Raw genomic sequence first — 25,992 nt, 5'->3', positions numbered from 1 at the left:
AGTTATGATCAGATATTGTCTGGAATTTATTTCATCTGAAGTTTCCATTTTAATTATGTTAAATATTCAATATGGCTTCTTTACTCAGATCACTTGGCCAGGATAGTTGGAAAAGTTGGGGGTTGGTCAGGCATCTCTCTTTCTCCAAGTGGGTAACCTGAACTTCCTCAAGGATTGAGCTACCCCTAGAGTGAGGATTCCAAGTGAACAAACATTCCAAGGACAGCATTCCAAAAGATCAAGCCAGAAACTGCAAGGCTGCTTCAGACCTAGAATAAGAAGAAACAGTGTCACATCTGTCACATTCAAAAAAAAAAAAAAAACAAAAAACAAAAAAAATCACAGAGCCAGTGGAGATTCCAGGAGAGGGAACTATATGAGGACATGAAAAGTGGAGACATGGTTCACTGAAGAGCTTGGAGACTAGTTTTCAACGATGGCCAATATGTACCGGTGATGCTACGATTATACTGAGAAATAGATATTTGGTCTTTGACCCCTTTCTGGCACAGAGCTAAAACTCTTAGAATTTCCTAAGTGATGAGGGTGATAAAGATTTTTTTGCTGTGTTAATGAAGTGATTTTTGTACCACACTTAAGGATGGGGCTGGTTGCCACTGGAGCCAAGTAGGTATTTAGAGAGTTGGAATTTTCAGTTCCCCCACTTTCCACCTTGGGCAAGAGAAGAGGGGCTAAAGGTTGAGTTCAATTACCAGGGGCCAATGACTTAATCAATGGTATCTATGCAAGGATGCCTGTGTGGATCAGTGGTAGAGCATCTGCCTTCGGCTCTGGGTGTGATCCCAGATCTCAGGGAACCTGCTTCTCTCTCTGCCTATGTCTCTCCCTTTCTCTGTGTCTCTCATGAATAAATAAATAAAAATCTTTTTAAAAATATATTATCTATGTAATATGAAACCTCCTTAAAAATCAAAAAGGATGGAGTTCAGAGAGCTTCCAGGTTGGTGAGCACATGGGAATTTAAGGAGAATGATGCACTTGGAGAGGGCATGGAAACTCTATACCCTTTCCCCATACCTTGCCCTCTGTAGTTCTTCCATATGGCTGTTCCTGAGTTACAGTCTTTTACAATAAATTAATAATCTACTAAGTAAAATATTTCTCTGAATTCTAGGAACCACACTAGCAAATTAGTCAAACCTAAGGAGAAAGTCATGGGAATCTCTGATCTCTACAGCCAGTTGGTCAGAAGCACAAGGGACAATCCGGACTTTCAAGGGGTGTCTGAGTGGGTAGAGCGGGTGGGAATTCATGTAGGACTAAGCCTTTAACCTGTGGATCTGGAGCTATCTCCAGGTAGATGGTTCAAAATTGAGTTAAATTGTAGAATACTCAGTTGGTGTCCAAGAATTGGTTGATGGTATGGGAAACTCTTCTTTCATGTTGGAATTAATATTAGAATCTTTAGCATCAGTTAATATCATGTCCCCTATGGTATGATGCATTGAGAAAGACTCTACTACAATACTCATGTATTAATCCTACCAAAAATGCATAACTTGAATCTAAAGGCCTGCCCTCTTCAAAAACATCAATGTCATGAAAGAGAAAGTCTTACAGAGCCATTCCAGGATAAAGGAGGTAGAGAGACATGAAGACTAAATGCAATGCAAGACCAATCTTGTATTGGGTTCTGGATGAGGAAAAAAGACCCAAAACAAAACCTCTTAAAAAGAACATCATTGAAATAATGGGTGAAATATGCCATCGGCTTGTAGATTAAATGAAAGCATTGTATACATTTTTTAAAGTTCTAGTTCTGACCATTATACTGTAAAAATCCTTTTCTTGGAAAATACACACTAAAGAATTTAGGAGCAGAGGTATATGGTACACAATGTAATTTCAAATAGTTTAGGGAAAAATGTATGTGGAGAGAGAGAGAGAAATTGAGGAGTCAGAAAGAGGGAGGAAGGGAGAGACTAAAATAAATATGACAAAATGTTAACAATTGATAACTCCGAGTAAAGAATATATTGGATTTTTTTGCACTATCTTTGAAACTTTTTTGTAAACTTGAAATTATTTTAAATTTAAATATATATATGTACGTATCTTCAAAGGATTGAAACACATCAAGTATATTTTTAATAATAAAAAATAGAAACAAAAAACTTCAATGTCACCTTTGGAAGATGCTAGGCAACCAACTCATTTTGAAAACTGTTAAAAAAGAAAGATGCAAGTGCTTATACTATATTTACCAAATATATTTTATCTTGATGTAACCAAATCATTGAGAAAAAATTCTTCTCCTTAGAAGAATTTCAACTAATACATAAAAATCTCCACCCTCGATCCTCTAGGCTGATGGTCAGAAAATTATAATCCTGGGGATAAATCCAGCTCAGTACCTGTTTCTATAAATAAATTAGAATACAGCCACTCCATTTGTTTACACATTGTCTATGTTGGCGCCTTTTATGCCATAAAGACAGAATTGAATAGTTGATGACAGAGACCATATGGCCCAAAGTCCCAAATAATTACTACTGGGCCCTTTATAGAGAAAATGTGACCATCTTTGTTGTAGAAATAATAGTAACCTGCAGTTCCCAAACTGTGAGAGTACCACAGGGAACTCATAGGGACCCCCAGAGTATAGTAGGTTTTTTTCAAATACTTATTTATTTATTTTAGAGAGAAAGCATGCACGAATGCACACTGGGGCTGGGGAAGGGGCAGAGGGAGAGAATATCCAAGCAGAGTCCTGCTAAGTACAAAGCACGGACATGAGGCTCTATCTCACCAGCCATGAGATCAGCACCTGAGCCAAAACCAAGAGTTGGATGCTTAATCGACTCAAGGCATCAAGGTGCCCCAGGGATTTTAAATTTTTGAGGAAAACCAGCAACAGCTGTCAGATACCATGTGAACTACCACACTGAGATAATTCATAAATTCAACATTAGATTAAGTTAAATTTCTTTTGGATAACATCATCTCTATGCGGTTGAGTTGTCAGTGGTTGCTATGTTCTCAAGCAAGTGTTGTGCAAAATCCAGTGTGAAATAGGAAACAAGAATAGTGGTATCCTACCTGATTTCAAGGTTTGAGAAGTTATGCAGTGCCCAACAGACGTACACATCCCATTAGTAAACAATTGCGGCTATTTAAGAATGAATTAAAATATTTTTCTTTCAATTATGTATATATATTTAAATGGCTACTAAGTTGTCAGAACATAAATGCTTATTAATTTGTTTGGTCCTAACAACTTAGTCAACTCAATATTAGTGACTAATATGTTCACTTTATTTTTTTTTATTATTATTATTTTTTAATATGTTCACTTTAAATGCTTTCTACAAACATAAAGGCCTGGGAAGCTGCCTCGGCCCTGGGGACATTCCAAGGCAGGCAGTATAAAGGCAATCCCTTGAGCCAAGCCTTCAGGGAACCACCTGATACGTCAAAACGCATAATTACAATTCCCTGAGACTAAGTTCCCTCAGGTACCAGCAATCTACACCAGGAACATAAGCTTTTTTCTTCAAGGTCGCTGCTAACCTGAAGAGTAGGAGATGATCACAGAGCTCTCTTGCCAAAATTCAGCAGTCTTTTCTTAAATGTTCCCCCGTTTTTTAACATCTTTTTATTAGATGCCAGAGTTCCAAAAAAAAAGTGGATTCCAGTAGGTCTGCCGGTTTGTTTGTTGCTTTTACGGAGGCAGTGTTTTGAAGTTCCCTACTTTGCCATTTGCACTGTCATTTTGTACCATTCATTTTGTGTTTTCAGTTTTACCTAAAATTATTTTCTCAATCTGGAATTCAGAGAAAGAAGAAATGTTTGCTATCACCGAAGTTATCAAAAGAACGTTCTGCTTATTTGAAGGCAAGCCAAAGAGTAATTGCAAAAAGTTTTGAATAAGGACACCCCTAGCAAAATAACTTTTACGGGCCATAATGGCAGTATTCATTGCATCATCTGCCTGTTGTCAAGCCCCCAACAATAAAGGCAATGTTTGGCGGTGTTTAAGCTCTCAGGCTTTGGGCGGTGCGGGTGACTCAGCGGTTTAGCGCCGCCTTTGACCCAGGGCCTGATCCTGGAGACCAGGGATCGAGTCCTACATCTGGCTCATCTGTGTGGAGCCGGCTTCTCCCTCTGCCTGTGTCCCTGTCCCTCCCTCTCCGAATAAAATTTAAAATAAAATTTTAAAAAATCTTTAAAGTCTATTAAAAAAAAAAAAAAAAAAAACTCAGGCTTTGAAATAAGACCTTAGCTGGAAATCTGATTCTTCTGCCACTTAATAGTTGTTTGACTTGGTAAGTTACTTAAATTCTATAGGACTGTTTCATTGTAAAATGAGGATAATGCACATTTCTAGAATCATGGTAGAGACTTAAAGAGGTATTATATGTAAAATGCTTGCCGCTCAGTATTAGCTATTAAATCTGGATTCATTAATTAGGGGTTCTTTATCCCATGACATTTGTTGTTGTTGTTGTTGTTTTCCTTCTGGTATTCTAAAAAGAAAAAAGAAAGCTACTGGCTTCCTATGTAAGAAGGGCTTACGTGTTGCTATATGCTTTCCGTGGGACTTTAATTGAGCTGGCTTTTTACAACAAGCACAGTAATTTTACTTAGATACAGGTTAATTTGGGGTGGCTTTGGGAGAAATTACTAGGTATGTGGAGAATGGGCTAAAAGGTTCCCAAAGCCCCTCTTTTAGCCTAGAGAAGAATTCTTCAACGCATTAAAAGAAACAACAACAACAGCAAAAAGAAACAACAAAAAACTAAGCGTCTAGACAAGAGAGTGAGAGTGCCAATCCAGTTTTCCAACCCAGTTTTCCCCGCGGGCGGTGGGATTCAAGCACGTGACGACGGTACAGAACACTAGCCACAGGACCCCGAAAAGAGATAACGGGAGTTCAGTCCCTAGATGAGATGCCACGTCAACCCCTTCTTATGTGCCTTCTGGAGGTGTAAGGACTGCAGGAGACGGCATTTCTTCTCCTATGCTTTCGGACCTCAGGCTAGCATAGCCGCCAAGGCCGAACAGCAAGGAACAGAGATGAGATTTGCGTCCCTGGACCGCCCCGCCTTCCAAAGCCGGACGATTGGGCTCTGCGGCGAGAGGCTTGTTGGCTATCGCAGAGGCCTCTGGGAGTTGTAGTCCCCAGGGGCGGGAGGTGTCACAGCGGCGGTCGGCTTAAAGCGCTCAGAACTCCATCCCCCGGCGGCCCCCGCGGCCCAGGCTGTTGCCTCTTCCTGTTCAAGGGAAGAGAAGCCCTGCTGCCGCAAGTTGAGAGGATTTGGGAAGGGGTCTCCGCCTTCTCCCTAACTTCTCCGAGATTGAGAGCTTGGCCGACGCAGGTAGGGCATGTTTCCTGGTCTTGCAAAAATCACCCTTCCGGAGGAAGTGGAGGGGACAGAGAGGAGCGGCGGGAGCCGCTGAGCTTGCTGTGGAGCCGGCTGTCACCGGGGAAGTTCCTTAATGAAGCGCGTCGAACAGTTGCTTCTTGGGGGAGCGGTGAGGCCGAAGTCGGGGACCGAAGAGACCCCTCCGGAAGGGCGGCGCGCGCTTCTCTCCGGGCTCTGGCGGCTCCTGCGGGGGCTGAGAGAATTCGAGGGGCTGTGAGGGAGTCAGTGCCTGTTAGAGCCTTCGGAGAGAGGCGGGGGGACGGGAGGTAAACCCCCGGGTGAGAAAGAGGAGAACTGGAATCATTGCGAGAGCCGGAGAGCCTTTTCCCTACCTCGAGTTGGGAAGAGCTGGAGAAAGGAGATGGGGAGGAAACACCTTCGTGCCTTGAGCGAGGACCACAGATGGGTGGCGGGCCCGAAACCCTTGAAGTCCTCGCCGCATTCCTCATCCGTTCCCCTCCCCCTCCCCCTCCCCCACCCCCACCCGGGTCTCTAACGTGAGAGAGGGTGTCTTGATGGGAGTAGGTGACTTTACATCTTAGCTGTCTTAGAATACTGGAACTGGAAGAGGCCCTTGAGAAAAGCCTCAAAAGCTAGCCAAGCACATTCTCCTTACTGGACTTAGGAGGAAACGACGGTCCACCAAGTTGGAGAAACTGCTTCGCGCATGACCAGCCAGCCAGTTAATTGCCAACTGGACTAAAACCGAAATTTCATGACTCTGAAGTAGTGCCTTAATCTACTGCTGAGATCTGTAGATCAGCAAACGTGTTACTCCTCCTTTTTTCTTTTTAATGCTTACGTACTCATTTTCTCTCCTTTACCCTATAATCCCTTTCACAATTTTTTTTTATATTCCCCGTATGAGTGAAACCATATAATGATAAATCAGAGAGGGTGACAAACCATGAGAGAGATTCCTAACTCTGGGAAACGAACAAGGAGTGGTGGAAGGGGAGGTGGGCAGGGGTATGGGGTGGCTGGGTGACGGGCACTGAGGGGGGCACTTGATGGGATGAGCCCTGGGTGTTATAGTGTCATACTATGTGTTGGCAAATCGAACTCCAATAAAAAATATATACATATTTAAAAATGCTTATGTGTGCAAAATAATAAGCAACCGCTGAAGGGAAAGTTTTTAAACGTCTCAATAAATCAAAGAAACCGCTGTCTTAACTTGAAGAAAAATCTCTACAAACTTCATAGTAATGTAAAAGGTTGGTAGTAAATTAAGCTGTCACCTTTCCTTTCCCACTGTATGCCCACTTGAGCTCTGAGAACACTCAGCCTTAGGTTGCTTCTCTCAATCCTAAATGCTGTATATCTCAGTCACATAAAAATAGTATGTTAATTGTGATTTTACAATACCTTAAGTATTTATAGTGAAGGGTAAACAGCATAAGAGGACGGGAATACTCACCTGAATTACGAAATAAAATCATTATAATATTTTTTTAAAGAAGGAGATATGAATATAAAAGTTAAAAATATCATTAAGAGGTTAAAAACTGCTACTGGGCCTGCATTTTATAATACACTTAAGTTTCAGTTCCCAGTGTGGGAGGAGAGGTTCGTTGGTGCCATTGCATTGTTTTGGCTGGTAATTTGTTTATCAGACTACATTGCCCTCCAGGACTGTCAAATTTAACACCTTTTGAAGCATTAATTGATCAATTTGGAAGCATGTTTCATCAGAATTGGAGCAGTATAACTCTTATTGGCTGACCATTACATGATTTATAAGGAAGAGGTTGAGATAAGTTTGTTACCACACTTTATAGCAGTTACAGACTTATATAGAAAAAAACACATATACATAGCATAACTTTTTTCACCAAGCTGCCTTTTTTATGATATGGTTCCATTGGCTTTTATTTACATTAACATAGTACAGAGGTGAGTAAACTACAACCAAATTGCTATGACTATTACTGCCAGATGTATTTTTTATAGAGTCTTATTGAAACACACCCATGTTCACTCATTTATATATTGTCTTATGTGCCAAAGGACAGAGTTGAGTAGCTGCAGAGATCATAAGGCTCACGAAGCCTAAATATTTATTATTTGGCCCTTTACAGAAAAAGTTTGTCAACCCCTGCTCTGCTAAGCTGAATATAAATATAGTATTGCAACCTCTACCATATGCAAGGGTATTAGGTAATACTAATTTTCAGTCTCTCAAAAAGAGCATATAAATACTTGTATAGTGGGTCCATAATTCAACTGATCTGTAACTCAAGCTTGAACTGCACAGGTCCATTTTTACATGAATTTTTTACAGTACAGTACTGTAAATGTATTTTTCTTATGACTTTCTTAATAACATTTTGTTTTCTCTAGCTTTTATGTAAGAATACTCTATAACATGTACAATATACAAAATATGTGTTAATCAACTATTTATGCTGTCAGTAAGGCTTCCAGGCAAAAGTAGGCTATTAGTAAAGTTTGGCGGGGGAAGTCAAAAGCTACATTTGCATTTTCAACTGCAGGGTTGTGGTAAGTGCCTTTAACTTCTACTTTGTTCAGGGGTCAGCTCTACATTTCTTGGACAAATACTTGATAGGTCCTATTGCAGATTGTTGCTAGCATCTTGGCTAGATACAATAGATTAGCTTTTGCAAAGAATTGTAAAAGGACACTTCTGAGCCTAGTGTGGAAAAGAGCTGACATCCTTTGAAATATACTGAAACTCACAGATCAGCACCTTTTAAAATAATGTCATATGAACTTTCTTTGGTTGCTTTCTATGTCCTTTTTATGGCTTTTTCAATGCAGGTATCAGCAAGCAGGTCAGTAAATTGTCATTTTCCTCTTGAGACTTCATACTGAAACCAATTTTAAAGTAAGTGGGACTTATTATTAAAAGACTTTGCTTTGACCTTAACAGTCTTGCTTCTGGGACTTTGTTTTATTTTTTTTTATTTTATTTTTTTTTAAGATTTTATTTATTTATTCATGAGAGACACTGAGAGAGAGAGGCAGGCTCCATGCAGGGAGCCGGACACGGGACTTGATCCCGGGACTCCAGGATCACACCCTGGGCCAAAGGCAGGCACTAAACCACTGAGCCACCCAGGGATCCCTGGGACTTTGTTTTAAAACTCGGAGGATTGAGTGAGCATTAGAAATGAGTATATCTGTTTATGTCATCTTTCACGTTTAGCTCCCTGTATCAGTGTTATGTCTATGGCAAATTAATGGTATAGAAGTATTCAACATTTTAGTTATTCATTGATGGTGCTGTTATGTGTTATTACCTATATAATATTAGTTGTGGGACTCTAATTTGCCTCTCAGTCTAATTCATCAGACTTCAGAATATCTTGTAGTTGTACTCATCAAGATTCCAAAAAGCATTACATTTCCTTCAAAATAGCATTCTTGGGGTATTTGAAATTCAGGCTAGTCGACTAATTGAGGCAACTAAAAATTACCAATTTTCTTACAATTCTTTGTATTTACTTGAATTTTTTTAAGATTTTATTTATTTATTCTTGAGAGACAGAGAGAGGCAGAGACACAGGCAGAGGGAGAAGCAGGCTCCATGCAGGGAGCCCGATGTGGGACTCAATTCTGGGACCCCAGGATCATGCCCTGAGCTGAAGGGAGGTGCTCAACCACTGAGCCACCCAGGCGTCCCATATATACTTGCATATTATTAAATCTTTGAAAAGCACTAGAGACTTCAGGCTCATTTACAACTTATTTAGATCATTGAGGTATTATCAGTGTTCTTGCTTATTTGGAATAAAGAGCTAATTTGACAGTGTCACAACATTTCAGATTTGCTCAGAACAAATACATGTATGTGATTAAACTGAAACCTTTAACTTTTTTTTTTTTTTTTTTTAATTTATGATAGTCATACAGAGAGAGAGAGAGAGTCAGAGACACAGGCAGAGGGAGAAGCAGGCTCCATGCACTGGGAGCCCGACGTGGGATTCGATCCCAGGTCTCCAGGATCGCGCCCTGGGCCAAAGGCAGGCGCCAAACCGCTGCGCCACCCAGGGATCCCAAACTGTAACCTTTATGTCAAATCCTGAACACCTTTCATGTTTTCCGTAAATTTGATTATCATTTCTGGTAAGGCTGACTGAAATCCAAGGACCTTTCTAGATTTTTCTTGTTCTGGGTTTCCTAACATTTAATCTTAGCAAAAGTATTAATCTCCAGGAGTTAAAAGAATCCTCTCTTCCTAAACTCAGCCACATTCTCAGTTCAGTATAGAAACCTATACTGCAGAGAGTATTGGTTAAAAACAGAAGTCTGGGCAGACACCACAGTATACTGGAAACGACCACACTCTACTTAATGTACCAGTGTAGGCCATGCCTCAAATTAACCATTGTGTATAATTCAAATAAAGAACACCCTGACAATACTTTCTGAAGGTGATTTTATCAGTTTTTAGAGATTGAGGAGCAATAAGATTGTGTCTCCTCATCAATATTAAAATTTTTCTCTAGCATTTATCAATTCAATTGATGACTTTTCTCTTACAGTATACAAATTTCATTAAGTTTGGTTTTATTAAGTTCAGAAATAATAGCAAACTTATCTACGGAGTATAACAGTGCCTGGCATGCTTCTAAATGTTTACACAAAGGAATTTATAGATTTTTAGAAAAATTTTTGTGTGCTTAAATTGTTTTGAATGAATATTCCCCCGGTTCTTATGTACTCTTTAATGAGAGGATCCTGGCTGACAATCATCTTTTCAATTCCTAAAATGTTTAATTTTTGAAACTGAGAGAATATTTTTTAAAATTCTGTAAAGCTAATAACCGGGTTTTTTTCAGGAGGCAAATTAATGCTGAGACTGAGATTGTATTTGCCAGTGGTTTATTTAACGTAGGTTCACTGTGGGAATTTCACAAGCCAATAGTATACAGAATAATGCCTCTTAATAAGCCAACAAAGATATAACATATTCCAAATCAGTGATAAACTACCCATACGCTTGTTCAAGACAAGGGTAGGTGAAAGGAATGAAGTCCAAATTTAGTTAAGGTGTACCTTTTTGGAGTTGGTACTTGGGAAAGACAGCTTAGCCAACCAGAGCTAATGTCCAGCTGCCTGCACAAAAGTAAACGTCTCCCGTTAGAGCATGTTGTTAGGGAGGATCAATGTCCCTGTTGATGGGCAAGATGATCTTCTGGGCTGCTACACAGCTTTTGCCACTGCAGACAAAAGTAGCCTTTGCCTCAGCAGGATCTAATTGCCTCCAGGTCTTTGGAGAGCTATTTTAGATCAGCAGTCACCTTGGCTATGCCAAACACACTAGTAGTCCTCACATACTCACTATTTATAGTACAGATACCCTCTTGCCATAGTTGCATGTTCATATGTTTTTATTGATAAGCAGTTGAGCTCCTGAGTTCTTATCAGTGAAAACAGATGAGATGATGACATCCTAGCACAACTTACTTTGTTTATATCAAAATGACTGTACTTCTAAAACAACACTTTTTTGACCTTTGTCATAAACAGATGGATTATAACAGTTCACTTAAATTGTGAACAAGTAGACTTGAAGTCAAACCAATACACAGTATAACTTCTCTACAATATCTTTATTTCCCAAGTTTTTAATTTCTGTGCTATATCTACCTTAATTTAAAATGTATTTTTCATTGATATTTTATATATTTTCACTCCTTATATCCAGGAAACAGTTTTTTCAAGTTAGTCATTGACAGTTTGAAATTAAGGAAGTTTAATAGGACTGTCAATCCTACTTTTATAATTAGCAGTTCAAAGTAATCTTGTAAAATACTGCTTTTTAGTTTTAAAATTTAAGACCAAATAAATCAACTGAATTATTAGTTAGCTTTATTATGAAAAGGGAGGAACTGAAAGATCAAGTTTGTGTTTTTGCTTAACTAATTATTTTCATGCAATTACTTAACTTTGTCTCAGTTACTTCCATCTTATTGGAAGATTAATAACGACTACTATTAAATAATGTACACTTTATATTCAGGATCATTTCTCATGCTTCACATCTGATTTTTTTGTGAATCTGTGTTTTAAACAGGCAAGTAAACTTTTTACCATAAGAGATTAATCTTGCACTGATCTATTACAAAGTTAATTTAGCAGCCAGGACTAACAATTGGCGTAGGAAATGATGAACTGAAAATTGGAATTGGTAATTAACATCCTGCTACGTTTTATTTTTTAAGTGATTTAGGACAAGTTACCTGACTTCCAGGCTTCCTAAAATAATAATATATTTTTTAAAGTTTTTATTTATTTATTCATGAGAGACACAGAGAGAGAGAGGAGAGACACAAGCAGAGGGAGAAGCAGGCTCCATGCAGGGAGCCCGACATGGAACTTGATCCAGGGTCTTAGGCAGCGCTAAACCGCTGAGCCACCCGAGCTGCCCAATAATATTTTTTTTTTTTTTGCCCAATAATATTTTTTAAGTTTATTAAGGATGGGGACTATGAGTTAGAAAAAATTTATTTTCTCGGTACTTCAGTACATTGTAGAGTCTCAGTGTGACGTTGCTGAATGAATATATTGTTCAGAGTTTGCCATTAGTCAATATTTTAGTTGTCTCATCTTAAAAGAGATTATCAAAAGGAAGACAGAATAAAACGCTTCATGACTAGAGATGGTAGTACTTTGATTTCACTTTTTTTGAAAAGTCACTTTTTTTTTTTGTCTCTGGTAAGACTGATAAGTTAATGAGAGCTTTGGCTTAAATGCTGGGCAGGAAAACAGAACAGAAGAGGGAATGACAGAGGAAAGAAAATGCACATATTTTAGGGATGGAATATGTTACCAACATCTTTGTCACTTTAATAGTGGCATTTTGAAGACTTTCACCTACCTCCCACTACCTCTACTGCAGAATTTTTCACTTAGAAAAAAGAGGAAAACCTCAAGAGGCTGCATACGTAAAAAAAGTTTTTTCGTTTGTTTTCTGAGAGAAATAATAATACGTTTTTGAAAATTTATTTTCCCATTACGAAGTACTAAGTATAATACACATCATTTTGCTTAATTATCAACCACACCAGTGAGGTGGAAGTTATTTTTTCAGTTTCACTGATGAGGAAATAAATTAATGGAGGTTAAATGGTTAACCTTCAGTTACATAGGTAGTGAGTAGCAGGTAAGGATTGCTGACTCAAAAACTTTTTTTTTCTACTCTGTCATAAATGCTATATTTAGAAAAATAGTAGTAGCAGTCTTAAGACTCCGTTAAACAAATACAGCACCAATAAAACTATACTTGTTAAGAAGTCAGGAAAGAAGCACAGCATAATGGCAAAGCATATAGACTCTGAGCCTAGATTGCCTGGGTTTGAATTCTAGCTCTCCCACTTACTAACTTTGTAATTGGTTAACTTCTCTGTGCCTTGTCTCCTTATTTATAAAACGAAGATAATCATAGTAACTTAGAATTGAGGAATAAAGATAAAGCACTTGCCTTTAAATGTTAAAACCTATTTATTTCACTTTATGGAACTTTGTGTTTGTGTTTGCTTATGTGTGAAATGCAACATGCGTACAGAAAAGTGTATAAAACATATATGTAATTATAGAGTAAATTATAAAGCAAACCAGAATCAAGTTGAAGAATACAATATTGCCATCACCATATAAGATACTTTCCTGTCCCTTCCTATCACAACCTACTTACCTAGGTAAAATCACATTCTACTTACCTAGAGCAGGGTTTCTCAACCTCAGAACTATTGACATTTAGGACTGAATAATTCTTTGTTGTAGGAGGCTGTCTTGTTCATTGTAGGATATTTAGCAGCATCCGTAATCCCTGCCCACTAATGGCATTTTGCCTAGTGATAAAGACCAATTGGGTGAGATTAAATGCTTCTCTGTAACTCTACAACTCTGCCTGCTATGTACAGAGTAGACTGTAAGGGCATAGGGTAGAAGCAGGGATCTCCATCAGAAAACTGTTGTAGAAATCTTGGTAATAAGTGATGGTGGCCAGACCCTGGATATACTTGAAGAGAAAGCCAACACTATTTTCCTAATAGATTGAATGTACACTGAGAAAAAAAGTCATGGATACCCCCAAGAATTTTGACCTGAATAAATAGTATTTAAATGCCATCATTTGAAATCAGGAAAACAATGAGTAGGATAGGTTTTTGGGGAAAAAACTAAAAGTTCGGTTTTGGATATATTGTCCATTATATCCAAATAAGATGTTAATAATATATACATATATCGAATCATTACATTGTATAATACAATGTTCTATATCAGTTATATTATTAAAGTGGGGACACTTTCATGTCTCAGTCAGTTGAGCGAGTGTCTGACTCTTGATTTTAGCTCAGGTCATGATCCCAGGGTCATGAGATCGAACCCTGCATCAGGCTCTGTGCCTAGCAGCGAGTTTGCTTAGGATTCTCTTTCTCCCTCTGTCTCTCCCTCTGCTTGTATGCACTCTCTCTAAATAAATAAATAAAACTTTTTTTAAAAAGATGTTAGTCTGATCTAAAAGATTAGACAGTTGGATATGCAAGTGTGAAATCCAGGAGGGAAATGTTGGCTGGAAATGTTACTGTGGAAGTTGTCATTGTCTAAATCAATAGAACTTTCTGCAGTGATGGAAATGTTTTATATCTACACTGTGTAGTTTGGTAGCCACTAGCCACATGTGGCTGTTGAACACTTCAAATGTGGTTAGTGTGAACTCAAGTACTGAATATTTTTAAATTTAATTTTAATTAATATATACAGCTACATGTGACTAGTGGCTGCTGTATTATATAATGCAAATAGTATTACTAAAACCGTGAGATTGGATAATATAACCTGCAGATTGAGGGTAGATAACATTACATACAGATTGAGAACCAAGGCTGAACCTTGAGACTGCAATTTTAAGAATTCTAGGACACAAGAAATAAATAGAAAATGAGACAAAGGGATCCCTGGGTGGCGCAGCAGGTTTGGCGCCTGCCTTTGGCCCAGGGCGCGATCCTGGAGACCCGGGATCGAATCCCACATCGGGCTCCCGGTGCTTGGAGCCTGCTTCTCCCTCTGCCTGTGTCTCTGCCTCTCTCTCTCTCTCCGTGTGACTATCATGAATAAATAAATTTAAAAAGAAAAAAAAATTAAAAAAAAAAAAAGAAAATGAGACAAAGAAAGAGGAGAGACCAGGGGGGTGCAGAGAAAACCTAGAACCCTAGTGAATCTAGTTTAAGAAAGAAAGTGTTGACTTATGTCACTTATTTCTGATAAGACTGAGTTTAACTGAGTATTTAACTGAGTTAAATATTAACTGAGTTAAATATCAGTATTTAACTGAGTTAAATACTGAAAAATGACCATTGGATTTAAGTCATTGACAATCTAACAAGAGCACTTTCTCTGTAGTGATGGGGAAGATAGCCTGATTAGCATGGGTTCAAGAAAGAATGGGAGGATCTTTTCTATTTTATGCTGTTTCTCCTAGGTCTTTTATGTTTTTCTCCTTTTCTTGCTTTTGTTTAGATCTGCATTTTTTTTTATCATTCTCTTTTTCTATTCTACTAGATTTTAAGTTATGTATTGTTTTAAAGTTACCTTTAAAATTGCAGCATGCATTGCTCAAAATATAATGTTGATCTAGATAATACAAACACCTTAGAACACTAATTCCAAGACCTTCACTTGACTTTTTTCCCCTTTGGTCTGAAATTTTAATTCTTTTTTTTTTTCTGCTCTATGATATTGTTTATTAATTCTGCTTGGAATTCGTTAAACTTCTTGAATCTGCAAATTGTTATCTTTAATGAATTGTAGAAACTTCTTAGGCACTATCTCTTCAAATCTCCTCTCTATGGTTCTCCAATTACATGCATATTAGACCTTCTATATCTCCCATGTCTCTTAACTTGTCTTCCACATTTTCTATCTTTTTCTTTTTTTGCCATTCTAGATAGTTTCTTCTGATTTATCTTCTAGGTCATTAGTTTTGAACTTTCATTTTTTAAAAGATTTTATTTATTTATTTTTGAGAGAGGCAGAGACATAAGCAGAGGGAGAAACAGGCTCCCTGTGGGGAGCCCATTGTGGGACTCCATCTCAGGACTCTGACCAAGCCTTGAGCCAAAGGCAGATGCTCAACCATTGAGCCATCCAGGCATCCCGTTTTAAACTTTTAAATTCACCCATCAAGTTTTAAATTTTGGCTATCTTACTATTGGGGGAGGGGGGGGGTAAAATTCATTCTGGTTCTTGTCAAACAAGCTAAGTTACTTTTTGGTAATCTCCACTTTGTCTTTATTTGTTGTTTGCTTTACAGAATATATTTATTGCAGCATGTACTGGGAATCATATTCGAAGTTATAAACTAATTTAGTGAAATGAGCTTCATATATGCAAAGTGAGATTAATGTAATTAATACATATTAAATCAAAATTTCTTTTTTTTTTTTTTTTAAAGATTTGAGAGAGAGAAAGCGTGCATGAGCAGGGGGAAGGGCAGAGGGAGAGAGAGAGACAGACAGAATCTTCAAGCAGACTAGACTCCCTGCTGAGTACAGAGCCTAATAGAGTGCTCAATACCAGGACCCTGAAATCCTGACCTAGGCTAAAATCAAGAGTCCACCACTTAACTGACTGAGCTACCCAGGCGCCCCATTAAATCAAAAATTCTTTTTTTTTTAAATATTTTTTATGTATTTATTTGTGAGTGAGCATAAGCAGTGCGGAGGGGCAGAGGAAGAGGGCAAGCAGATTCCCCACTCAGCAGGGAGCCTGTCACAGGGCTCAATCCCAGGATGCCAGGGTCATGACCTGAGCCAAAAACAGGCACTTAACCAACTGAGCCACCCAGGCACCCTTAAACAAAAATTAATACAAAGTTGGCAAAAGAAGGGGAAAAAAACCATTTTTATTCATGAGCAACACAGAGAGAGGCAGAGACACAGGCAGAGGGAGAAGCAGGCTCCATATAGGGAGCCAATGCAGGACTCAATCCCAGGACCCCGAGATCACTCCCTGAGCTGAAGGCAGACGCTCAACCACTGAGCCACCCACATGTCCCTGTATTAGTTTTAGCGTACAATATAGTGATTCAGCAGTTCCATATATTACTCAGTGCTCATCAAGATAAGTGCACTTCTTAATCCCCATCACCTATTTCACCCATCTCCCCACCTACCTCTCTACCTCCCCTCTGGTTACCATCTGTTTTCTATAGTTAAGAGTCTGTTTTTGATTTGTCTCTTTTTTTTTCCTTTTCTTGCTGTTTTGTTTCTTAAATTGCACATATGAGTGATATATAGTATTTGTCTTTCTCTGACTGGCTTGTTTTGCTTATCATTACCTTCTCTAGATCCAGCCATATTGCTGCAAATGACAGGGTTTCTCTTTTTGGCTGAATAATATTCCACTGTATATGTATCTACTTTATCTTTTATTTAAAAACAGGAAACATAATTATTTTCTAATTTGTTTTTTTTTTTTCTAATCTTGTTTTGATAATCCCTGTAGTTGAAGTCTTTATAAATCTATTTCAGCTGGTGTTTCTTCTGGTTCTCACTTAATAGTATTTTATTTCTTTGCATGCTAGGTTATTTTTGACTGTATACTGTTCATCATCCTTGAAAGATTGTTATTAGCAGATCTTTGAGGCATAGGATCAAGGTGTGTCCTCCAAGAAAAGATTTACATTTGTTTTTAGCAGTTACTAGAAGTTATATTATATTATATTAAATTATATTCACAACTTTAAGTGTTCTTTGACCTCCTTGCAAATCCACATGAAGTGCAGTTTATAGTATATAACACTTCCCCCTCTACAGATACAGGCATGCACATATGCGTGCGTGCACATGTGTACACACACAAACTGCCTATGGGCAGTGTCAGGAAATTTGGTTTGTAGTTCTCATGTCAGGGAGTGACACTTCTACTGCTTGCTAATCCCTCATCTGATGGTAAAGATTTTTGTAGTCCCAGCTATATTATTGTGAGGAGGGAAAGGGGATGATTTCTTATTATATCATTCCTTGCTCTGAGTAAATCCCAGGTTTTGTCTTCTATTTCCTAAGTACTTCACAAGGCCTTGAAAACCTCAGTCCCATCTTTTTCTGAACAGCAAATACCCTCTAGGCAGAAGCAATTTCTTGAGCTATTTACCTCACTAGGTTCCTTAACTGTACCTACTAATCACCTGATTATCATCATTATTTTTGATGCTTTTCAAAAGATGTTTTCTGTATTTTATCGAATAGTTTTAGTTGTTTTCTATGGCAAAATGGGTCCAAATAGGCTAATCTGTTTTATTACTAGAAATGGATTGCCCCACTTATTTTTTTATTAAGCTGAGAAAAACGGTAACTACAATTCAGCTTAGCTAATTTCTGATGAAACATTTTAGCCCTATACCTCATTAAGATATCATCAGCAAATTCCTATATTTTTCCAATATCTTAAGCATGCAAACGTATTACCTGTTAATAGGAAAATAATTTTTAATTAAGTTTTATATTTTTTTATCCTTTCTGGTTTATATAGGACTGACCTGATCAGTGTTTAGAGCCTAAGAAAAGTGGCAAACATGGATAGTGATTCTAGGCATCTTCTCATCCCTGAGGTAGATCATGAAGTAAATCCTGGACCTATGAATATCCAGTTTGATTCATCAGATCTAAGATCCAAAAGGTAAGAGATTAAAATAAAATACTATTCATAATTAGAGTTTTAATTATTAGACTAGAACTAATTATGTAACCAAATATATATAGCTTTAAATATAAAACATCCAATTAACAGCATTTGTATGTGGGAGGGGAAAAATATGAATATTCTTTTGTCTTTTACATTTGACTTTTTTGACTAAGCTCACTGTCTTTGGAATGGGTTGGGTTAAATTTTACAAAATAAGATGTATTTATGTAATATATTTAACAAATATATTGATTACCTGCTCTGTGCAGGTATATGGTAGGTACTGGGGATAAAACAGTAAAACTAATACATAATCCTTACCTGAGCTTAAATTGCAGCAGAAAGTTTAAGATAATTTGAGTTTAAAATTTATATTTCATTGCATACCTGGAAAACCTAAAAGAAACCACTGCAAAATTATTGTAAGTGAGAATTCAGTAAAGTGGCTCTTTACAAAATAAGAAAAAGTAGTATTCCAGTAAGAGAATGTAATGGAAGGAAAGAAAAAAATAAGATAAGAGTAACCTTAACAATGTGCAAAATCTACATGAGAGGGCAGCCCCAGTGGGTCAGCAGTTTAGCGCCGCCTTCAGCCCCATGTGTGGTCCTGGAGACCCGAGATGGAGTCCCATGTCAGGCTCCCTGCATGGAGCCTGCTTTTCCCCTCTCCCTGTGTCTCTGCCTCTCTCTTTCTCTGTGTCTCTCATGAATAAATAAAATCTTTTTAAAAAATCTACATGAGAGAAACTTTAAGATTTAGAGTATTTTTTCATATCTGAAATGCTGATTGTGAGTTGAACTGTTCTTTATTTTTGGTAATATAACACTAAGATAAACTGCTACCAAAACATCTGATACAATAATCTCTTAGTTCGTAAAGATATATTTTTTTAATTTACTGAAAGAACTCTTGAGCTTATTTGGTATTTTATCATATATCTCTTATGCAATTATAAAAGTAAAAACAAAATATATCATTTAAGAAGCTACTAATACTTCACCTTTAGAATATGATTCCTTGCCATCAATTTTCTGATTTGGTGTTATCAAAATTGGGATTTTTTCCCTCCCATACCTAATTGTCCTTTGTATCATTAAGGATGTTAATAATGTAGTATTTGTTAAAAGAATTTTCTTTCAAATTGCTGACACTTTCTTTTAGTTTGGATGCTTGCACTTTCCTAATCTTACCAGAAGGTGTCACAGAAGGTTTTCTGACAATATTAGGGCCCATATTTCTTCTTAAACGGTTTGATGACTGAAATGACCAGAAATTACAATTATCTGTCATACCACCAGGAATGACACCACTTTTCTGACAGCTGACAGTGATTAGAAGATGTACTGGATTATGAGATCTAACCATATTTTAGAAGTGTATATATTAGAATTGGTAAAATATGACATATAATGAAAAGGTATATTTTGCATTCAGTGGAAGGACTCCAAAATACAGTTAATGCTCTTTAAATTTTATTCCATAAATTTAATGTTTCCCTTCTACCCCAAAAATGCCAGCAGCCAATTCCAAAGTTTATATGGCTCACCAATTTCATTTCTAAGCATTAACTCATAATGTCAAATAATATATGTACAAGGTTTTTAACACAATATTTTTTTATAATAGTAAAAGATTTAAAACAACCAGAATGTCTTTTCTTACAGGACTGGATAAATAAATTTTGGCACATTGATAAAATGGAATATTTTTCATCCATTAAAAAGAAGGAAATGGCTTTATCACATATCAAAATGGAACAAGTCTTCAACTTGTTAAATCAAAAAAGTTCAAAACAGTGTATATAATGTACCACCATTTGGGTAAAAATAAATTTAAAAACTATATATAATACAATATGTATAAGTGGCTCTGGAAAAATAATTAGATGTTTCTGGGTTTTTTTTAAGATTTTATTTATTTATTCATGAGAGACACAGAGAGACAGAGAGGCAGAGACACAGGCAGAAGGAGAAGCAGGCTCCATGCAGGGAGCCCGATGCGGACTCAATCCCGGGACTTCAGGATCACTCCCTGGGCCGAAGACAGGCGCCAAACCACCGAGCCACCCAGGGATCCCCCTAAGTAGTAGATGTTAAGAGTAGTTGCCTCCTCAGAGAGAAACTGTGCTTGCGGTGGGAGATGTGGCAGATGCTGTTGGGTAAATACTCAACAACTATTCAACCACCATACCTGTTCCTTGCCCACAGAATCTTAATTTTGTCAATAGTGGCAATAGATTCTGATCCAGGAGATGAAGGAGGATTGATGTAAGCTAGTCTTCATAATCCTATTTCCATTTTCCAGATACGTAATTTTTTAGTCTTTTCTGAAGCTAGAGATGGCAGAGAAATGTATCATTGTCATTTATATAATGGCCATCACAGAAGATAATGAAATGAATCTTATAATTTTCACTTGTGTATTCCAACATCAAGTGAATACAAGAACTTATGAATGCTAAGTGAATGTTCAGGATTTTTTGAAACCTCTAAATTCTATGATAAATAATTGACCACTGTGACAATAAAACATAGGTCATTAAAGTGCATTCCATTGCAATAAGTTGGCAGGAGTTCATCCAGTTTTCTGAGAATCTGTTTAACCGTGTAGATTAAATGGAAATATATTTTCTGTAATGAAACTTGTCAAAATGAGAAAGAGTCAACTATTCATAATCATGGGATAACTACCTAGGTAAGCATGTTTTAAGGAAAGCAAATATTTATTGGGACTTGCAGTATTGAATACCAATTTGCTTGTCAAATAATTTCTGTTTAAGAAAATAGGAACTATTATTTGATGAGAAAAGAAGTAGGAATACCTAAACACATTTTTAGTTCTATTAAAAGATGGGTTACTTCACTTTATATGCATAAAAACACTTCAGACACACTGAGGGAAGTTATCTTCCACTAGAAGAGCCAGCTTTGATAACTATTTCTAAAACATTGATCATTTTAGAGTTACCATATAACTTTGGTGATGTCCCATTACAATATTGTGTAATACTATAAGATATATTTTAAAATCTGTTTACTTCTTTTTTTTTAATTTTTTAAATTTATTTATGATAGTCACACAGAGAGAGAGAGAGAAAGAGGCAGAGACATAGGCAGAGGGAGAAGCAGGCTCCATGCACCGGGAGCCCGACGTGGGATTCGATCCCGGGTCTCCAGGATGGCGCCCTGGGCCAAAGGCAGGCGCTAAACTGCTGCGCCACCCAGGGATCCCAAATCTGTTTACTTCTTAAAATTAGGCTTAATTTAGCCACATCTTCACAGATTTGTGAAATGATGAGTTTAAGTATTGTTTATCCTTTATTCTAATATGTGTTGTGATAAATATCAAGTAGTTAAGATAGCACTAATCCTTGTGCTACCTAAAAATTATCTTACGTGTAACCACACTTTGGGAAACTGGCCATTCGAGTATAGAAAACATTTGATTCTTTTAGATTGTTCTTCCTCAGTTTTGCTTGTGATTAATTTTCCCTCTCCCACTAGGTGGCAATCAAAATCATGTTATCAGTTCAAATGTAACAGTTTTAAGAACTTCTTTGAACTGATAGTGTGCTGGATCTGCTTATCACATTGGTGGAACTGGGATTTAACTAGACTCAAGTGGAGGAAGAAAAGGAATACATGTCAACCATTTGGTCATTGAGGAACTTCTATGAACTATGCATGTGCACTTTTCTCTCTCTGCACCTCTCCTCCCCCTCAAGTTTTTCACCTGGCTTGGGGTGGAGTTTGGAATGTGGGTGGAGGGACAGAAAGGTTAAGAAATCTCCCATGTTATATGTGATATATTCCATTGGCAATCACTGGTCTGAGAGATTGTTATCCTGCTTTTCCCAGACTTTGGTAACCAAAGATAGAGCTGGTATTCAGGATTGCTTCATACTGTGCTGCTGTACTGGGATTATGCCCCTTGGGAGTTAACATTCCAACTAGCCTGAAACCAGATTGTAAAGTGGTTAATTTGTTTTTGAGTTCCCCTTTCTCAGTTTTCTTCTACCAACATTACCTCTTCCATTTTTCCTAGGGCCTAGGGCTTTCACGCTCCTCTCTGTATCCCTAGTGTTCCCCAGGGCAATAATTTACCAGGAGTTTCCTCTTAGGCAATGCTTGGTAAATCATACTTTTCCTCACCCCCTTTTCACTAGTATTTATCTGTCCTATTCTTGTAGGGATTTGTTGTCTATTTGGTTTTTTATTTATTTATTTTTTCAAAGATTTTAATTTATTTATTCATGAGAATACACAGAGAGGAGAGAGAGGCAGAAACACAGGCAGAGGGAGAAGCGGGCTCCTCGCAGGGAGCCCAACACGGGACTCGATTTCAGATCCCCAGGACCATCCCCCGGGCCGAAGGCGGCACTAGGCCATCCGCTAAACCGCTGAGCCACCCCGGCTGCCCTGTTTGGTGTTTTATTTATTTATTTTTTAAAGATTTATTTATTTATTTATTCATTCATTCATTCATTCATTCAGAGAGAGCGAAAGAGTGGCAGAGACACAGGCAGAGAGAGAAGCAGGCTCCATGCAGGGAGCCCAACGTGGGACTCGATCCCGGGTCCGCAGGATCACACCCCGGGCTGCAGGCGGTGCCAAACCGCTGCGCCAGTGTTTTAATGGAAAACAATCTGATGTGTCACAGACCTAGTCTATTACCTTTCCATGGCTATTTGCATTTTAATGTAGAGAATCTTAGAAATATAAAAGCCTAACCTAAAGGTTAGATTTTTGTTGTTGTAATTGACAACTTTGCAAGAAATCCGGTAAGCCAGCGGGATAGAGGTAGGTATTGAAAATAAGCAGCAGGGCAGCCCCGGTGGCGCAGCGGTTTGGCGCCGCCTGCAACCTGGGTTGTGATCCTGGAGACCCGGGATCGAGTCCCACATCGGGCTCCCAGCATAGAGCCTGCTTCTCCCTCTGTCTGTGTCTCTGCCCCTCTCTCTCTGTGTCTATGAATAAATAAATAAAATTTAAAAAAAAATAAGCAGCATTCTTGGTGCCTTCAAACACACTGCCACAGCCCCTGGTTTTTTAGAATGCCTACTAGTTTGCACATATGTAAGCTGGCCTCTTTATGTTTCATCTGGCAATAATACTATTCCTGAATAGCAGCCTGAATTGACTCTTTGAGTCCTTGTGGTCTTGGGAGAGAGAAGAAATAACAAAGCAAAGTGAGGAATTTAATAATTTGTAAAGATAGATTGGGGGCTAGTAATAGTGATCGGAAATGGTTACTGAGGCTCGGTAGTTCCATAGTTAAAGATTATGGAGAAGTATAACATAAGTTAGAAAAGTAGTTTTCCCAGGGCGGTTGGTTTCCAGAGCTGCATAAATTACATTTTGAGGAATGTCCCATCCATGTTAAGTAGATGGGACTAGGGTCTTGACTGTATATCAGTGACATGGAGCAAATGGCCAACTTGCTGATTGCAGTGCTACTTCTATACCCTCCCTCTATTCCTTTTTTTTCCTCCTATTCTCTTCCCTCTCCTGTCCACTTTTCTCACCTTTCTTCTCGGCTCTTACTTTTCTAAAATGGAACACCTTTTTACTAAATGCTTACAAACGTGTATGTGAGTCTATGTGCATTTGGAAATGCATCAAAATATGAAATGATTTTTTTCTAATGAATGGTTTTCATTTTTCTCTATAACTTCTATATTATTTTCAATATGGGCAGTATAGTACTTTTATAATGAGAACCAAGTTATTCAGAAAGTATAGCATTCAGGAGTACCTCAGTGGCTCAGTTGGTTAAGTGTCTGCCTTCAGCTCAAGTTATGATCCCTGGGTCCTGGGATCGAGTCCCACATTGGGCTCTCTGCTCAGCAGCACAGGGTCTGCTCCTCACCACCACCACCACCACCACCACCTACCCCCCAGCGCTCAGACTCTCTCCCTCTCAAATAAATGAATTTTAAAAAATCTTTTTAAAAAGAAAAGGAAAAATGGCATTTCTATAATTTAGGATTAAAGTAGTATATGCAAAATGAAAACCCATTTTCTTAAAGGCATTGTTTGAATCACTGTGCTTCTGTGGAATGATACAGATCATGTTTTTTCTCTACGTAGTGGAGATTTTTTGGTGGGTATGAGGAAGTTTCTGACAAAAATAGAAGCATAAAGAAATAAATTCCATTGCACAGAGGCAAGCATTATTGAAATATTTTGATATATTTCATCTTGTCCTTCTTTTCTATGATTTTTTTGAGGTCACATAGTATATATAATTTACTATACTACTCATTCAGTTTAAATTCATTCCTAATGCCTATTATTGCCTAGCTGTCTCCCTGCCTGCCTCCTATGTCTTTATCCCCCCTCTCCACTTCCCTCCTCCTATCCTTCTTATATTGTTTTCTTTAGTTAGCAAACATTCACTAAGCTCCTGTACTGTACTCAAACACAACCCCTACCTACCTCCAGGGAAGGAGATAGACACACACTGAAAAAAGAGAGCACTATGATGAGCAGTTATAAATATTTTGATTTTAACTTTTTTTTTTTTTTTTAACTCAGTACTCATTTTTCATTAGGAAAAATACTGGTTTATCCCATCCTAAGCCAGCATTACCAAGAACCCTGTGGAATTATATCCCTGTGAGTAACTGTGCTGTAGGGTCTGGCTGAGCCCAGCCAGGAATACAATGAGGCCATTTGTAGTACTGATGGCTAGGTGTTTTGGGGGCTTTCTGTGCAGGCACTGCTCTGGGTAAGAACATCTGTTGTGATCATGTGTTTTGACTGAGGTTGAAGTTCTTTTGTTTGATTTTTGTTTTGTTTGTAATATGTAGGTGGTAGATTTTCTAAAGGATTAAGCTGGATGAAGTTTACTAACATCTAGTCACAAACATTTCTAAAGAGAAAACCTATTCAGTGCTCCATGACAGATGTGGCAAGGGCATGAAGCCTCCTCCCTGCTTACCCTCTCTACCTACCAGGAAGAGGGAATAGAAGTCCTACTTCTCCACCTCTAATTTAAGTCCCTAAGGAGACTTTCAGTGGTCTATGGCAGGAGGTGGCAAACCTTTTTTTGTAAAAGTCCCACTCATTTCTCTCTCTCTCCTTCTCTTGCATACACACACTCTCTCTTGCTCAAATAAATAAAATATTTTTAAAAAGTCTTTTATCACATGATATATATACAGAATATTTGGCATATGTGTACAATTTAATTTTTTTAAAGATTTATTTATTAAAGAGAGAGAGAACAAGCAGAGGGAGGGGCAGAGAAGGTGGGAGGGGAGTAAACTCCCTGCTGAGCAGGGAGCCCAACAAGGTGGTGCTGGGACTCCATCCCAGGACCCTGAGATCATCACCTGAGCCAGAGGCAGACACTTAACCAACAGAGCCACCCAGGCGCCCCTATATGTACAATTTAAAGAATAATTATAAAGCCAACACCAGTGCAAGCAACACCAAGGTATAGAAACAGCAGCACCCCAGAAGTTCTCATAGGTCCTTCACCAAACACATTTTCCTTCCTCCCTACAGGTAACCATTCTCCTGATATTTGTATGACCATTACCCTACTTTTCTTTATTGTTTTTGCATCCCTAAATACTGAATTCATTTTTACCTTTTTGAGTACTTTATGTCAATGAGATCATTCTGTATGTATTATTTTAGAATTTTTGTTCAACATTGTAATTTCCATCCAAGTTGAATGTAACAATAGTTCTTTCCCATGCTTTCTGATATTTTATTCTGTGAGTATCTGAAGTTTACATATACATTCTACTGTTGTTGGACATTTAGGTTGTCTCCAGTGGAGTTCTTACAAATAGCATTCTTATAAACATTATTGTATGTTTGTCTTAGCATACATGTGCAAGAACTTACCAAGGATATATGTATGTGTATATTCATCTTAACTAGATAATGCCAAACTCTTTTCTACAAGAGTTTAAACCAGTTTACATTCCCACTA

General features: G+C 37.9%; 1 protein-coding gene across 11 annotated transcripts in view; it reads left to right on the top strand.

The window, feature by feature from the left end:
• The first annotated feature begins 5,195 nt into the window (after positions 1–5,195).
• The window catches only part of SLC38A9 (solute carrier family 38 member 9), an 82,370-nt gene continuing 61,573 nt past the window's right edge, over positions 5,196–25,992 (top strand). For 3 of the 11 annotated variants that reach the window (XM_038530618.1, XM_038530612.1, XM_038530614.1), the window contains exons 1-2: positions 5,251–5,339; positions 17,892–18,038. Coding sequence is in view for 1 of the 11 variants with exons in the window: in XM_038530610.1 (XP_038386538.1) it covers positions 17,935–18,038 (104 nt within the window). In the remaining 10 variants the exon portion in view is untranslated. Of the gene's footprint in view, positions 5,340–17,891; positions 18,039–20,582; positions 20,740–25,992 lie in introns of those variants that run through there. The other 8 variants (XM_038530617.1, XM_038530611.1, XM_038530613.1 and 5 more) reach the window with 6 other exon arrangements.

The sequence above is a fragment of the Canis lupus genome, chromosome 2 (assembly GCF_011100685.1).
Source record: "Canis lupus familiaris isolate Mischka breed German Shepherd chromosome 2, alternate assembly UU_Cfam_GSD_1.0, whole genome shotgun sequence".
Taxonomy (NCBI): domain Eukaryota; kingdom Metazoa; phylum Chordata; class Mammalia; order Carnivora; family Canidae; genus Canis; species Canis lupus.
This window is presented reverse-complemented; position numbering and strand designations above follow the sequence as displayed.